The 17,833-nt window shown below is 45.6% G+C and overlaps 1 protein-coding gene across 1 annotated transcript in view; it reads right to left on the reverse strand.

Annotated features, from left to right (window-relative positions):
• Positions 1-971: 971 nt before the first annotated feature.
• LOC135401154 (uncharacterized) overlaps positions 972-17,833 on the reverse strand; it is a 34,477-nt gene continuing 17,615 nt past the window's right edge. Inside the window, exons 6-14 of the mRNA XM_064633374.1 lie at positions 17,365-17,403; positions 16,361-16,489; positions 16,203-16,241; positions 14,865-14,993; positions 7,826-7,870; positions 4,782-4,895; positions 4,645-4,680; positions 1,493-1,552; positions 972-1,219 (exon numbers count right to left, since the gene is read on the reverse strand). Of these exons, the coding sequence (XP_064489444.1) occupies positions 1,166-1,219; positions 1,493-1,552; positions 4,645-4,680; positions 4,782-4,895; positions 7,826-7,870; positions 14,865-14,993; positions 16,203-16,241; positions 16,361-16,489; positions 17,365-17,403 (645 nt within the window). The 3' untranslated portion in view covers positions 972-1,165. The remainder of the gene's footprint in view (positions 1,220-1,492; positions 1,553-4,644; positions 4,681-4,781; positions 4,896-7,825; positions 7,871-14,864; positions 14,994-16,202; positions 16,242-16,360; positions 16,490-17,364; positions 17,404-17,833) is intronic.

Here is a 17,833-nt window from a genome sequence, read left to right on the forward strand (position 1 = left end):
CCAACGAATCACAGCGATCAGCGCTGCTGAGGCAACAGCGACAGAATGTCTATCCCCTAACGGAACTTCAGAACTTGTTTCGGTGGCTGTTCAAGCGCGCATGTGTCGTTGTTAATGTGTGCCGTCATTAGTAATTGCTCTATACGGGTTATGTAGAACGATTAGGGGCATCAGGAACATGTGCGCGAACCACATCAGTTTAAGCTAGCTATACGTTTAAGTTATAGCGCACGTTAAAGAAACCTCAGATGGGCAAAGTTAATCCACGGACCCGACCACTGCGGCGTCGCTCGTGATCACAGTTGTCTCGCCACGTAAAGCCCCGAATTATTATAATATATAATATTAAGCTATAGCTATGCTATGTCTGCCCTTCCTACCACGATCGTGACAGCCATATAGTTTGTTAAATCATACCTGCTTGTGCCATGGATTTTCTCCGTCTGCTTGAATCGCCTGCGCACAGGGCAGTGGTTGAATGGAAGAATATGAAATGGAACGAGGCTTGTCGAGCAGTTAACACGTAGACTTATGTATAGTCACTTAAAATTTACAAAGCAACAAAAGACGGCTACTATTACACAAGAAAAAAAAAGTACATTTCTTTTGGCCATGCTGATGACGTCTGTAGACTCTATGTTACTGTATGCGTATGCATCGAACTGAATTGGTTTATTGCTCACTCTTTATTGTTTTCTTTTTCTTGTCTTTCTTAATTTTTCATTTTTGCTCTTGCGTTTGGTTAAAGTCGCGGCAGTTTGGTTAGCGGCGCGAAGTGCTATACGACTACTCGCTAAGAGCGGGCATCTGTCTTCGATGCGACGCGAGGGCTGATGGCCTGCTACTGCAATGTAGAAATGTTCTCGGGATATGTAGATAAGAGAAAGTTTCAGCAGTATATGGGAGGACTGGTACACATCTAAGGCGTCCGCTGAGAGAGAGAGAGAGAGCATACAGCTTGCTCTTTATACTAGGTAACGTAATAAATTTATTGCATACGCCAATTACAACGTACATTTATAAACATGGACAGGAAGACAATAAAAGTAGTAAGGTACGGCGTCGAAGTATCAACGGGGACAAAGTTGGAAGAGCCACAATGAAGAAAAGGGAAGTCTTGTTTTGCCTCGTTTAAGGCATGCCTTGTTTGCCTTGTTGACATTTCTTACTTCTGGAACTGTCTGAAAACGTTGGGACGGAACAATCTGCCCACGCATTCCTGCAGAAAAAGAGAGCAGAGCAAATGATGAGCTTATGGAAGGGATGCAGTAATACGCATAACAGATGAATGAACAGAAAGTATGTTCGAGAACATTCTTATCCAGTTCACACGATAACCTTTATGATGATGGTGACGGTGATTGGAGTTTTACTTTCGTGTAATTACACATTTTGTCGCAGAATAAGATGCAGGACGTTAATGCGGTGCGACAAGCACCTAAGCCATGTCAGTCTGATCAATATATTTTTAATGATTTTCTGAGTCACTCACCGCCGCAGCGTTCGACTTGTTGTACATCCTCTTGAGTTTCTCCTCGTATTTCGTCGTCACCTATACGATCAAGAACGGTGCCAGCATTCATGGCAAAGAAAACAACGAGAAATACATCTAGTGACGACAAAGTTTGCCAGTTAATTACAAATACGTGGGACGGAAAGATGTGGATCGTTGCGTAATGCAGTCCAAGTCCCGAAGCGACGCAAGTGAGCACTTCCCGCAGTGTGTAACGGTGCCCAACATTGTGGTCTTCCATTACCGAAAGTGCCATCCTCAGATGCAGTAGTATACTGCAACATGATGCGGAATGCACGCAGAAAGGAAAACTTTAAAAGCCAGGATCGTATACTACGCGTTTTACTAGTCGTCACTGTAAACTTGAGCCGCGCAGAGAAAAGTGATACGTTTTACCCCGCCGTTCAGCTCTGCATAAAGCTTACAAATCTCGCTTTCGAATAAGCCCTGCACCACGTGATACGCATCGCTATTGCGAACAAAGAAAGAAGAAAGGAACAAAATAATTCGAAGTGGGCACGTTTCGTCCAGATATTAAGCTCCCTTTATCCGCTGTGTACAGGTACACGCGCACTCCATTAACTATTAGTAATACCTTCGTATTACTGAGAAGATACATCAATTATATATTTACCTATGCACCGGGTGTCTTCCTTCATCCTTGACGCGTCAGCCAAGAGCTAAGCAGTGTTGAGCGGCTTATTTGCATACGCTCATACGCTCATTCATTAAATACAAATTCTAGCTTTTAAATTTTAAAATAACAAAGACGGTTTGATTTGAATTTTGATTCTGCATCGCCGGAAACTTGTACATTGTTTTTTCTTAACGTTTTAAATTTTACTTCGGAAGCTTTCGGCACCTCTCTCTTAGCGATCGGAACCTTCAACAAAAGTATGCCAGCAAAAGAAACTCATCGGCACTTGGTGATTTTTCCGAGTTAATTGGTTTCAGATTACATATTTCTTGCGCGGAGCTATAGCAGCGTACTAATGCGCTGTTTTGCTCGTCCGCGTGTTCGTTCGTACGGGGGCGACGGAAGAAAAAGAACAGACGTTTCCATATTCCTTCTCCTCCTTCTCTGATTGGGTGGCGGTACCCTACATGCTTCTGGTAGCGTGGGCTTCTTTTGTCGCTACCAGAAGCCCGGTGGGCTACAGCATCATTTGCACACAATCAGTAAAAGTAACGTTCCTGAAAAGTACTAAGTTCATTAGCAGTATGCCCATTTGTCTTTTTTGTCTTCCAATTTCTCTCAGTCTCTTTCTGCTGGACCCGTACCTATCGTACCTGATGCCTGTCGTTTAGGAAGAGTCAGGCCGTCTTTAAAAAATGCAGTCAACACTACGCTCTTAAAAATGAACTTCACCACATAGCACGCTTCTAGCCAACCATTATGCTGAATGACAACGTTCTCGCCCCTGATTTGTTGAAAACGGGAGGCGGAGCCTATTCTTTGCCGTGCATAACGGCACAAAATAGGCTCCGCCTCCCGTTTTCAGCAAATCTAGGGCGAGATCGTTGTCATTCGGGATGATGGTTGGCTAGGAGCGTGCTATGTGGTGAAGAGTGTACCAATGATGTGTGCTCTAAATCATGTAACATATAGTAAAATGTCTCTGTATTCCTCAAATCGTTCTTTTTTCTCCCTCATCATGGGTTCCCCAAAGGATGTACATGTGAAGCGCAATTAGCTTGCTTCATTCATAATTATAATTGGGAGCAGAATTACGCGTAAGCTGAGTCCGCAAGTGGCAGCAGGATAGGACTGCGGATAATTTCGACCATCTAGGTTTCGTTAACGTTCGCCTAAAATTTCTGACACACGGTGCCAGAACTTGAAGTAACGTTAAACTCCCCGCACTGCTACCGTCCTCTGCCGGGATCCACTCCGCGATGTTGAGCTCAGCAAGTCAGCACGTTATCGACCCAGGTACCGGTGCCGACTGCTTCATTCGTGACAGTAAGTTGAACATATAGGCCAACCTAAAACGGACTGGCGCCATCTTCCCTGATTTCGCTAACGCTTTTGACACTGCACCGCACTTCCGTCTCCTTTCTAAATTATTGCATTACATTAATCACGTTACACTGCGTTAATTCGCAGGAATCTTACTTCCTCTGTCTGTGAGATACGGTAATATAGGCCCTCTTCTTTTTCTTGTCTATGGCAAGGAACTTTCTCGCAATTTCGCGAATGCTGCTCTTTGCTGACGATTGTGGCATACATCGTCGTTTACTTTAATTCCAACATTCTACAAGAAGACCTCAAACGTCACTTGATCTTGGTGTTCTGGCTTCAGGCTTCATTTCGGTTTTACATGCGTTCATCCCGCGGTAAGCACGTTCGACGGGACATTTATTATCTTTCAGGAACCATTATTGCGCCTGATTTGTTTTGGAACGAGCACACTGCATGTACATCGTATATTAACATAAATCATCGTCATCATTACTGCTAATTCCGCACTTGGACTCATCAGGCAAAGTCTGAAGCTCTCTCCTGCTTCTGTCCGTTTTTATCCCTTATGTTAGTACTAAATGTATGTTCTACTACTTTACTCATCCCCAGAATAAGTCCCCTCCATATTATCAGCCCGCAACCTGTTCGAAGCTGTCCAAGACACAGCTGGCCGATTTACACCGTCTTGGTTGCTCTTGTCTCACTCTACTGTTTCCTTTCCGTTAAGACTTCACACGACCTTGTTCCTTTTCCAATACGTCGGCTGTCTCTCCTTCCATATGTTAATGTACCCCCTCCCCCTTTGTACACTACTTACACCCTGCCTGCTTCTCATATCTGAGGGTCATCCACGAAAGCATAACAACGCCATGACGCTCATACAGCTTACTTCGGCGATTCATACTTCACTCTCGGCAGCAAGAAGTGGAACGACCTTGCCGAAACGTGGCTGTCATCGGTGATGCCGATGTATTCCGGAACATCATATACGCAATTTTTTTTTTAATATTTCACTGACGTCTGCATTGTTTGTTATGTGTTTTAGCTAGCTGTGTACCCTCAAGTAATGCCCGAAGGAGCCCCTGAGATTTTCTCATAAATAAATATTCATTTTCTATGTGAGTATCTGGGTATACACAGCAAAAAGAAAAAAGAAAACAGCACGTACCTCAGTGGGCCCGTGCCTCCTTATGCAATCACCAACCTGAAAGCAAATCGTGGAGCAAGGTACATCACGTCCTGGCCCGCTAACAAGTCCTTCAGACACCGAATGGAAGACGGTCGAGGACAGATAAAGCAGCTTACCATTCTAGTGACGACGTTTCGTCGCATCAGCGTCTCTCTATCCACGTTCTGTTTACCGGCATGGCCCGCGTAGTTTGGAGGTCTGCAAACTACCATTAACTGGCCGTCTTCCATCTGGAAGAAAATTCATGTGTATCCCATGGAGCCCCGCAGAAATCCAGCACCAGATGACTGTCGCACGCAGTGATGCTTTACAGGTTTACTCAATTTCATTCCAGTACGTGCCCCAAGCAGCACAACAACTTTTAATATTGGCAATACTGGCCGAATGTTGGTCCAATCTTGACCCAATATTGGGCCGACCTTGCCAGTAATGGTCCAATATTGGGCCAAGATGTTGTGCTGCCTAGGGCGCATCCCTTAAAGGGTCATTAAAGTGCAACAATTGTCTCCTCGCGGAATGTAAACTGCTGTGTGCCAGACATGCGGTTTAAAAGACGATAGTCTCGGCACCCACGCCAATGGTGCATTCCACACGGAGAGGCCCACATTCGGGGCGCCCATAACATCGGGTCAGAGTGCACCTCCGCTGTCGGGATGGACTCTCACCTCGCAAGGCAGTCGGTTTCCTTCGAGCATCCTTGACCCATTCCGAATGGGCGACACCTATTGTGGTCGTCATGAAGAAAGATGGCACAGTAAGGATATGCGGCGATTTCAAGGTTACGCTGAACGAAGTCTGTGATGTTGAACAAACTGAGGAAGAACTCGCAAATTCAGAAGCGGTATGTTCTATCCAAATCCTAGAGGAGGGGCTACTGTCAGCAAAGCAGCTAGCCGACTTGACAAGCCAAGATGCTACCTTGTCAGCACTCAGGGATGCCATACAGCACGGATGGCCATATAAGCTGCAAGACAAGGTATTGCAACCATATCGGTCTCGAAGAGATAAGCTCTCGACGGACCACGGTCTGATTATGTGGGGAAGGAGGATAATCATCCCAGCAAAAGCACGCCATGCGATGCTACTGGAACTCCACTCTACACACTCTGGAATGGCAACAATGAAAGCAGTAGCAAGATCACTATTCTGGTGGCCCGGAATAGATGGCGACATCGAAAGCACGGCACGGCACTGTTTGGAATGTCAACAGGCACAGTCAACGCCACCTTCAAAGGAACCTCTGTCCTGGCCATCGACAGCTATAAGATGGTCACGCGTGCATATTGATTATGCCGGGCCAATCGAGGGAATGATGCTACTCATCGTAGTGGACAGCTTCTCACGTTGGATTGAAGCAATTCCGGTTAAGAATACTTCGTCTGAGCAAACGGTGAAGGAACTTCGAAGTGTATTCGCACGTTTTGGAATTCCGCACTGCGTAGTGTCAGACAATGGCACGCCATTCACAGGAAAAGCATTCCAGGATTTTGTGAAAGCTAATGGGATACGACATATTCTTACAGCCCCATACCACCCGCAGTCAAACGGACTAGCAGAAAGGGCGGTACGCACGGTGAAGGATGCGTTGAAGAAAATGAAGACTGGGGGTTTGCGCACAAATGTGGACCGCTGGTTGCATTCATACCGTCGATCACCAAACACTGTGCCCGGTAAATCGCCCTCGGAAATGCTACTTGGGTACAACATCAGGTCAAGATTGGACCTCATCAGCGTCCGAGAACTGCACAATGAAGCTATCTCAAAACCGGACCAGGCACGACAAAGCCCAGAAAAAGGTTCAAGTTCGCAAAGAGGTGTGCTCCAGCCAGGGGCGCACGTGTTCGCTCGAAATTACGGGCGAGGACAAAAATGAATTCCTGGAGTGGTACAGAACCAAAAATGATCCCGATGGCTGTGGTGAAAATGGCGGTCGGAGACATGACGCGTCACGCCGACCAACTGCGCCGACGACCTGCGTCGCGGATCGCCACAGAGGATGACACCTGGATGTCTGACGTGGAAGTTCACAACCCAGGCCTCCTGACTCCGGTTCGTCCACCTAGAAGATCAGGGCGACGCAGGAGGTCACCACTACCCTACGGACAACCGGTGACATACTAAAGGGGGAGGAGTGCTGTGTGCCAGATATGCGGTTTAAAAGACGATAGTCTCGGCACCCACGCCAATGGTGCATTCTACACGGAGCGGCCCACATTCGGGGCGCCCATAACATCGGGTCAGAGTGCACCTCCGCTGTCGGGATGGACTCTCACCTCGCAAGGCAGTCGGTTTCCTTCGAGCATCGGAGCCACTCGCTCGTACTCGACATGTAGCCTTATTGATCAGTATTAAATGTGTTATGTTGCTATAACCCACTCGGATACACTTCATAAACCACCGTTACTTTGACACAAGGGCCAAAGGAACGGCATCCATTGGTTGCATCCATCGTGGTTGATGAGCGAAATAAACCGCTATTTACGCTATCCCTATCCTTCTGAATGCAATGCGGAGAGGCCTTGAAATAATTTCCTTAATTAAGGCCTTTACTTTCACATTCTCAAGCCATTATTAGAATTTAGGTTCAATTTAGGTTAGACGTTAGGTTGAATTTGGGGAAATAATCACGAGAGGGCACTGTCTCACTATTCCTTCGGTTTCTCCTGCACCACCACCTCTCAGAAGGCTGTTGGATGCCCACTTTGATCCTCGTTACAGGCTCGCTGTGCCTGTGATCGTGTTATGTGCTGTTCTTGTTTCTTCCCTTATATATACGCTTCCTTTACCCTTGATTTTCTCTCTCCCGTTTTATGGTACACCACTCTCTTGTTCTCGTGCTCTTGCGTCGGAAATTCATATCTAGAGGTGACGGCGTCTATAGTTACGTAGCATAGCATGCGACTCCTGGCGATCGTTAAATTTCTCCCACAGTCGGGGGATAATGGATAACATTCAATATTGACTTGACAGGATGCTCATAACGCCTCCCACGCAAAATGCTCTTCAGTTGATGGCGTTGTGGATGTGCGCGTACATAGATGCGTATCTTTCAACGCTGTACTCCCGCACATATATCAGTGAGCGGTCTCATATTCATTACCGGATACCTTATACTTTTGAATAAAATATCAAAGAGGTAAAGCATGATTTACTCACGAACCTTTTTGGTGTCCGCCTGAAGACGACGTGAGTGACACTCCATCATCTAAGGAACCAAGAAGCCGTCAGCAACAAAACGTTACCGGCATGAAAATTGCCGTACTACACTAACAAACTCTACTTCTTTAGAGGTCCCTGCTCATTGCCTCTCTCAATTGGTTTGTGTTACTCAGGATTGCATAACGTCAGTATAACGTGCAATATGTTGCCGTATTTTCTGGTGTATAACGCGCAGTCGTGTATAACGCGTACCCCTAAAAACGGGGTAAATTTGAAAAAAAGTTCCATGTATAACGCGCACCGCATTGTTGCTACAAGCTTCTGTACTGCCACCAGTATACACAATAAACCAAGGCGGTGTATCATATATGCATATGCTTTATTTAAAACACATGCAGTCAAAGCTGTTAAACTCCGACGCAACACATCTCGGTGTCATGCAGTATACTTCGGTCTCCTCTCCGCTTTCGGTTTCGAGTCCCTTCTCAACCACGCCAACCTTCCGAAATGAATTCAGCATTATTGACCTTAAGCAGCATCATTAACTTTTTATAAACTCCGGTGCCCTTTCGCCGGTTTTGTCAACTGACCCTAAGAGATGTGGGAGAAAGCCACAGCACACTCTGGAAGGGGCTAGAATTTGTACGTCACCGACCTGAAAAGGAACTCTACTGGAAAATATTTCCATGTATAACGCGCACGGTTAGATAACGCGCAGGACCTCTTCAGAACACTTTTTTACTGTATAACGTTATACACCGGCAAATACGGTATTCCATATCGTTCGTGTACGCTTTCTGAGTGAGAGCAAGGAACCGTGGGTCATTGTGGTAGCTGGATGATAGCGGACGAGGATTTATTGGCTTGTTTGTAAAAGATAAAAATGGAGATATTAGTCCCAACACACTCGGGACTGGCTACTCCGATGACGGGCGAGGCGATGGCGTACGAGGGCATAGCCCACTACGGGTCTAATACGTGTATCTGACTATCTGTAAGCAACAGTGGCATGTGAGAGCACCGGCCGACAGAGGAGGCTAGAAACCCAAAGCCAGTCATTCGTTAGGGTCCCCGTGATGCATAGTGTTAAGATGACAGATTAAGTTTAAGTTAAGGTTAAGATTAAGTGCTAAGACCAATTAACATTAGATTAGGCGACTCCCTTCCCGTTTCCGCGAATTTGAAATCATTTTTCAAATTTCAAATCAGACCAGACAACGACAACGCGAATATTATTGGCTCAGACGTTATCGTTATTTTAGGCCACATGCCGTTGTTGCAAGCGTTGCGAAGTCCTCGGGAAGCGCATAAGATATTTAACATCGACGACAGTTTTGAAAAAAGGGCAGCAGAGGGCGCAAGAGCAGTGTGCTTCTTGCGTAATTCTGCTCCACAAATACTTCTAGTAGTGCTGAATATAAAGCTTGGGCCTAGAACCTTGTTGAACGCGTTACCTTGTAGCATGCTGTGCACTTGCGACAGAGAAAATTGTGTATAAATGACATCGCCTCTTAGAGATCCATCAACAACGCTGAAGACAGCTGAGACGAGCTAAAAACATGGCGCCGCAATTAGTGTTGGGAATCCTGGGCCATTTTTGCAGTCCCGGGATATCAGGATTTTCTTGGACGAATCCGGGATCCAGGTACGGGATTCCGGGATTGAGATAAAACCAAGACAGCACTCATGTACAGCCTTTGAGTAGTAACTTGTTCCTGCGTGTGTTGTGTGCGTCCATCCACGGTGCTCGGTTTCTACATGTCATTCAGAACATTTCTGGTATCTTAATGGTTTAAATCCCAGCGTAATACGCAGTGCGTTTTATAAAAAAAAAACTTACTTTTTATACTCTCCTGAAATAATGTGCTAAATCTTATTCGTAATCTCTTCACATAGGCGCCCACCAATTTATTTCAGACTATAGCACCAAATTACGAAACCAATATCCGACTTCCAAAAAGGAATAATTTTAAATAATAAATAATCTGGTAAGCTAAAATAAGAGATTGGGCATGGCCGTTGAAGAAAGAGTGGGATTCGAAACTCCGGATGGTTTATTTGCCAAGCGAGTCATTCACCTTGTTTTGTATGATATGTTTGTTGGAGACCTTTCGTATAGAGGCCCTACTGGTTTTCAGCAGCTTGCCACGACCCCTCAATTTAACGTCCAGACCATCTTTGACAGGCAGGACGTAGAACCATACGCCAGACGAAACAATACGCCATATACTAAGGCCAGATACGTCAGAGTGAATCTCTTGACTTCTGCAGGAAGTGGCTACACACTTCGTTTGTCTGCTCGTCGTAGAAACTAAACCCATGCCTCCGATACCCGACTATCCCTTATTTTTTCGTCGTCTTCGTGCTTTTGTTCACGTGCATGTCCATATACAAGCAGTTCGACGCCCCCGACAGCCCCACAAACGATGAAAGCAATGCACAAAGCTCCGGCGCGTGTGTCACAGTCGTCCACAGTCGGAGCCCGCTAACCGGCACCACGCAAGGAATGAATTATCCGTACTGCTACTGCGCTGCTTGAGAGGCAGCTAAGGACAAAGAATAATTGAAAATAATTGAAGTAAGTGAAAACGAGTGCTAGAAATTGAACAACTCGTTCTTGTTCCACAGTTCTGCGTCGCGAATGCGCCAACAGTAAGTAGGTTTGCAGTATTCTTTTCAAATACCGAAATCCCGGCATTTTTTCGAGAAAAAACCGAGATTTCGGGACGCACACACACACACACACAAGTAGAGATACGATGATGAGATGACGCAAAAAAATAAATAACGGCCGGGATCCCGGGATTTGGGATATGCAGGATCCCAACACTTGTCTCAATGCAGGAAGTAAAAAATAGCACCGACTTAACAAAGACAACCATTTAATTAGACGTTTCGTCTCCATACGTGAGACATCATCAGTGCAGCCTCGGGAGGGAATGAGTTGACCGAAAACCAGTTAAGGTCAACTTTTTCCCTCCCGAGGCTGCACTGATGATGTCTCCCGTATGAGAGACGAAACATCTTATTGTATTGTTGTCTTTGTTATGTTAAGTCGGTGCTATTTTTTTCGTTCCTGCATTATGATTCCCGGCTTTTGGAACATATTCACTTATCGCAATGTTTGTTTATCACTGACGGAAGCAGAGGGAAGTATAAGGATACAGTCGACAAATACGAAAATCTGATGGTGCTGATGGAATACAAACAGCGAAGCCTTATTTTTCATGTATTATTCTTCACTGTTTGTATTCCATCAACTTTATCGCTGACTATATGAAACGCTCCAAATTTTTACGACGGCGCGCAAAAACCCGTCGTAATCACCAACTCAATTGAAGTTGCCGCACAGGAAATTGGCGTATTTTCGTTATCCAGAGGGACAGACGTCTTCCTACCGATGTCTGTTATGTAGGGAACAAAACAGGAAAAAAATAAGATGTTTCCAGAAACCAAGTGCACACAAGCCGGGCAACCATATTTTTGTGAGTTTTAGTCACGCGTGCATCGACATTGCTTTTCTTTCGAGCCTTTCCTAAGTAAACGTATATCCCTTCCCCCCCCCCCCCCCCCAATCCCCCGCCCAGACAGCAAATTGATTTTGTCTTATGTTTCGACGTCGGCTGACAGATACAACCTTCATGTGGCGTTGTTTTCGTCGTATCATTTCCTCTGGAGCTTCTGGCGAAAGACGAGGCCAGAATGAAGCGGGAGGTTCGTCTTATACCCAGCAATAAGCCAATGATCATAGCCGGATTTACTGCTCGTTGCTGGTTTCCCGTTGGTTTATCGCTGGGTCTGGGTCTGGGTTTATCGCTTTCGTGGAAACTCTAACCACTTTAACCAATGGGCTTCAGATGTGAAGAATTGAAGACCACCTGTAAGCTGAGCAGCAAAATAAATGCAACGCCATTCAGCGTGTGAATTTGTCACTAGCACTTTGCTTTTCGCTCATTAAAAAACGGAAAGACGACAAAAATTGCAGATGGTTCACAAAGGGTACTTGTTTCTTCTCCTGCCCAGTTGCTGGCCTGTAAAGCGTGCTTTCCCTAGAGCACCAGTGCGAACGGCTGAGAGAAATTTACAATGGTCTGTTTCGTGCGCGTTAGAAATGATCATTCATTGCCTTGCGGACTGGACTAGGGTCAATAGAAGTATCAAGAGCCAATGACTTTATATTTATGTATTTTTCTCGTTTTTAAAAGTGCAGTTTCGAACAGTCGTCTCGCATTGTTAGTGTGACTGTGAACTTTCTTCTCTACACCTAGATGGCATTGCGCAACTGCTTGGGGTAACTCAGTAAGTCATTTAGGGACGTATATCATAGTGCTTTTCGGTAGTGTTTTCTATGCACTGGTGCTCCTTGCAGTGGAACTCCTTGAAGTATCCACGACTTTTTACAAGATCATCAAGGTAACCGAAGCATCAGGCGTGCTCGCAGTTACAACGGTACATGAATTCAATGTCTATCTTGCCCACCAAAGCCAAAGCATGAAAACCAGTGCCATCCGCGCTTTGCTGGACGTGTACAGATAAAGTTATAGTTGAAACTTCCACGCCTTCCCTGCGTCAGTCCTTCCTGCCCGGCTGTGTGCGTCGCACGCGCTATACATTGTCCACAGCATCGATTGCGGTGGTGGTGGTGCAAATGAAAGAGCTCGAGCTCGCCGTTGAAAACCCTGGAAAAAACCCAGACAGCACAGCCGGCCGTCACCGGGATTCAAACCCGGGTACCTCACAGTCTCGTCGCGACATGGCCAGCACGCTAACCACTTGGCCACGCGAGCTGGTACATCGATTGCCTTGGTTCATAACATGCCGTTTATCCAGCCTATGGATAACTAGAAACATCTAGCACATCACGCCAGCGTCTCTCATTCACGTGTCATCCTCTTTTGTCTCTTTGTGTGGGCGACAGCGGCAACTTTGCTGTCATTCCAATATTTGTAACGTTGCTCTCATCGCAGTTCTTGTAATCTACTGTCGTCCCAATCTTTCCAACTTGCTGCCATCCCACTGTCACTTCCCAATTTGCTGTCATTCAATTATTTGCAGTTTTGCTGCCATCCTAGTATTTGCAACTTGTCGTCCAAATCTTTGCAACTATGCTGTCATCTCACTCTGCATTTGGTGTCATCCCTCTTGGCAACATTGCTGTCATCCCAATCTTTGCAATTTGCTGTCGTTCTAATCTTTGCAACTTGCTGCCACCTCATTCCACGCAACTTTGCTTTCATTCTACTATTTGCAGTTTTGCTGCCATCCCACACTTTACAACTTTGTTGCCATCCCGCTCTATGCACTCCCCACGATGCCGTCGCATCGGCAGGGAGATCACTCAGTCAACTAAACAGCCACTCTATGCAACTTCGGTTTCATCTCGTTCTTTAGACCTTTGCTGCGCCCCAGTGCTATGGTTTAAACATCTGGCTCAAAACGTCCGGTTTAAACGCGTGATAATTGTTGCGATAATTACTAGAAATATGTTGCTAATTTAAATGACGAGCTTTTCTGCCAATTGGGTGTGACGACAATTGAAAACTTTTGAAACGACGGGCTCCACGAAAACGAATGAGCACACAGTGGCAGACAGCGATCTGGAATCACTGCGCGAACCATGACCGAAGAACTACAAATGATGCGAAAGGATGGCGTTGCGCGGAGGCTCAGTACCGTCAAGGCACAGCAGCTGGCCGGCCATAGGACGGCACAACAACATATATTGCTGTTGCATATCAATAATGATAAACAGTTTTTTATTCGACACAGATTTCTTTAAATTAGACACACTTTTCGCACTAAGCGCACTTTTCGAGCGTAGAAACGGCGCGACCTTGGCCCTATCTGGGTTGGAGAGCGCTGGTGGTAGTCATGGAACTACTTGCCGTAGTCACCCTCACTCAAGCGCGGGCAACGTCATGACTATCGCAGGGGGGCGGGGAGAACGGTCTATCTGGCCAACAGATTAGCGCCTACTCCAATCAGCTTCATCGCTCCAAAGCACGTGGCCCTCTCGCGTGGATTGCCTGTCGCTCTTTCTGCGCTCGTGTAGTGCATAGTTCTGGTTTTGGCTCATTTGCAAAGCGAAATTTGGCAATTTATATCTCAAGGTACGTTCGCTTCTCAGGGCGTCTGATAAGGACGATTACTTTGAAGAGTGACTGGCTCCGATTCTGCTATCTCGCATTTCCCAAAAAAGCATCTAATTAGTAAGTTAATTAATAAAATATAGTCGTTCAGTAGTAGCAGACGCTGTCCTTACAGGATGTCCGCCTGGCCGCATAACCCGCCTGCCAAGATGATGTCAGTGCTGCTCTCACAGTTCTTTTTTTTTTTTCGGATAATAAATCTGTGTCGAATAAAAAAACACCTTGTGTGCTGTTTTGCACCTTGCTTATTTAGAAGGAGAAGAAAAACTCTTCCAGCTGATATCGTATTTTGAGAGGCTCCAGTGTGTCGGACGTCATATACTTGGAGTTGGAGTTGGAATTTTTAAAAGAAAAATATAAAGATGGTAGCTACTCCAAAACACTTGAAAATAAAAATCGGTAAGTCTGAAAGGTGAGAGGTGCTGCAATGCCCACAAGAAATGTCATTAGCTGTCGCACGCTGTCTAAGATCCCTCGGCCATTCTCCCAGGAGCTTTACAAAGTGTAGAGGACGGTGGTCCAGTCTTTCCAAGGCGGCTCCGAGGTCATTACGTTGGACACTGTACCTGGAGCAGTTAATTAATATATGTTCAGTGTTCTCCACTGCGTCACACGTGAGGCAGTTCGGCGAGTTTGCCTTTCCCATCTTGAACAACAGGGCACGGCTGAAAGGGACGTCTAGTCGAAGGCGGTGCACTAATGATTCAATGGCACGCGGCGTGCGACTCGGAAGACAGAAGCGTAAATTCGGGTCGACTCTGGCCATATACTTGATTACGGTCCGTTGCTACGGGAACGTTGCAGCGGGCTATGATAATGTTTCAAGGCCTCCGTAATAGCTTTGCGGATACTACGTGGGATGATATCGTGGAAAAAACAAGAAGAGCTCACCTTGTCGATCGTTGCGTTGGCCATGTACTTCTCGTACAGTTTCTCGACGTCTCTCTTCATGTCACTGGAGACGTTAGCATGTACTTCTTCTGCGCAGCGTTGAACTACGTGAAAGTTTTGGAGCTCCCACTGGGCACAAGAGTAGGCACAATAACTATTTTCTCGACCACCATTCTGCATGTTCATGTCTGACAGAGAGAAAGCGAAAAGGAATCGAAAAGGAGTGTCTGCAGTACCTTAAAGGGGCACTAAAATGCCACCACAAGTTTACTTAAATTACGTTGCACGCTGTGTTAATTTCGTACTTGTTGTCGTAATTCAAAACTTTGATTCCGTTACAAAGCTACAACTAAAGTTATACCGGTCTCTTTCTTGCCTCGGCACTACGCAGTGAACGTCGCTTCAGCTCGTGCATCGGGTATACATCGGGTGCTTTTAGTGCATGCTGCGCGTGAACGCGTCTGCCACGCCATGGAGCAGTTCCGGCGGAAAACATAGCACAACTTACTAACACGCTGATGTCGCTGTCCGAAGGACGTGAAGATACATAATTGTTGTCATTAGAACATTTGGGATTACTGTCATGAGCTACAATTCAGTAAATCGGTATGGAAAAATGCAGCAATGCGCATCATGCCGCGCATGTACACAACGCTACGACAGGACCCGTTCCACATCCACACGCGCACGATTAGCATGCGCGTGCTTCTCCTGCTGTCTGATTGGATGCTGCCAACCTTTGCTTCCCGAAGATCCATTCGTTGCTCCCAAAGACGGCTCTGTTTCGAGGCTGGAACAGCACAGTTCCCTTAGAAGTCGGCCCAGGACGCACATTCCTCCAGGGCGTTAGTTGCAAAGGGCGCACTCGTGACGTTGCCCACCTCTGTGAGGCCGACAACGGCGACCTTTTTCTTTCCTTTCCGACCTTTCACCGCCACCACCACCACCACCATTGCGTTTTTCTTTTAAGTGGTAGCGCTGTGTGAACTAAGTTTTGCGCGCATTATACTAATTGAAACACGAACTTTCATTTGAGAACAAGTTCTTTGTACATTTTAGTGCCCCTTTAAAATAACCATAGAATGCATTACGCAACTGCAGTGACAGTCGATATGATGTGGCCTCGCGCACGATAATACTTGTTTTACACGTTGTTTCAAGCGACAGGGGGTCCACCTATAATGGCGCCGAAACGAGTCAGTATCGGAAGATCAGTATCAGTACCAGGAGATCAGTATCGGAAGATGACCCCATAAAGCAATCACATTTGAGCGCACTTTTCGGAATGCCCAAAGTTGCAGCCAGTTATATTATAGTTGGCAGTTATGTTATACTTACACGTGCTTTGGATGACATCATGTAGACACAGCCGTACAACTGTAAGACAAATCATAACGTGCCTTTGTAACGTGGGGGACATTACAATTGCGCTTACTATAACTCAGTAACCAGTGTAGAGCGTGTCAATGTAGAGTATAGAGCAGTGTAGAGCATACCATGGAGTGTACACTGTAGTTTCCTTCCCGCAAGCTCCTGTCCAATTCTTCTTCCACTTGGCTCATTGTGCGTCCCGGAAATAATTTTGCTTGACAATGCGGCAAATTTGTTTTGTATTCTTCCTGATCCTGAAAAGCACCAGTGAAAATGCGGAATAGCTTCGAGCATGGCAATAAGAGCTGAGTTTCACAATGCGAACGCGGAAAATAATGCGGTAATTACGTGGGGCAATACAGCACTGTCAAATTATGTCATATCACATGTCTTTGCGGGGCCACATGCCACACAAAGATAAATACTACGTAAGATTTTCGCGCATGTACCTTCTCTAAACTGGCTGTTTTTAACTGTTTTACAAACTCGTAAGAGATAACTCAATTCGCTGCATTCCTATATGAAGTAAAACCGAGAAGAAAAAAAAAACTAGAGATGGTAATATCAGAGATAGTAATATCAGATATATGTAACATCGTGATGCAAACATATGCATATGCATACATACATATGTATTACATAATGTATACATAGGTGTTTAATTTTACCAGCGATTCTGAGCTGTGTTGAGTACGGTTTCTATCTTTTCGTATCAATTACGTGTGGTTAGCAGTAGGACTTTATTCTCCTTAACTTCACGTGTAAAACTGCTACATGTTATTAATACAGTCGTCGTCTCCCACTCCTGATGTCTTTTATATATCTTTTGTCCCTCGATTTTCTTCTGTGTTGTATTCTTAAGTTAGGTCCACGCACTTGCACATGTCAGCATAAAGTAACTCACTGGCCTATACAGCTGCATAATAGAACGCTGCGAGTATAGCGTATTCAAATATCGTATCTTGATTTGCAGGCCATTCTCCAGCGCACGCAATGGCACATCAATGCAAGTACGCTATTATGGGGCATAGCCGTTTGAAAACCGAGGTATTGTGAGTGTATGACTTATCTAACTGGAAGGTGACGCGAGGGCATCACGGTATCCAGCTGACTGATATAGTCTACCTACCTCCATGTGAAGCGTCTCCTTATGCATGCAGATGTCCAGCTGAAACGGTTTCGACATCAGGATATCGGAGTTCGTAACATATACACACAATACACCACGCTAATATAGCAACTATTAAATGACCAATTCCTCATGACACTTTCCTTCCTTTCGTTGAGTCTGCAAGATTTGTTTTTGAAGAGAGACTCCCTTTCTTGCCGTGATAGCTTTCACACATATGAAGGTTTTATAGAATAAACGCCTTCCTTGAGGAAGGAATAACAGGCTTGGGTGCACTGCGCCTGAGTGCACAGGCTCAAGAAGCAAATAACACAAGAAGAGGAACTCAGTACGAGCAATAGGTAAAAATACAGGGTGTTCTTTTTTTTTTTTTTAGCTGCACCAGATTTAAAACAAACAGCTATGGGAGCAGCATAGATGCTGTTTTTGGGTTTATACGGCCAGGGCATCTTCTCTCAGAGTGTACGTA

Source organism: Ornithodoros turicata, chromosome 7, assembly GCF_037126465.1.
Source record: "Ornithodoros turicata isolate Travis chromosome 7, ASM3712646v1, whole genome shotgun sequence".
NCBI lineage: Eukaryota > Metazoa > Arthropoda > Arachnida > Ixodida > Argasidae > Ornithodoros > Ornithodoros turicata.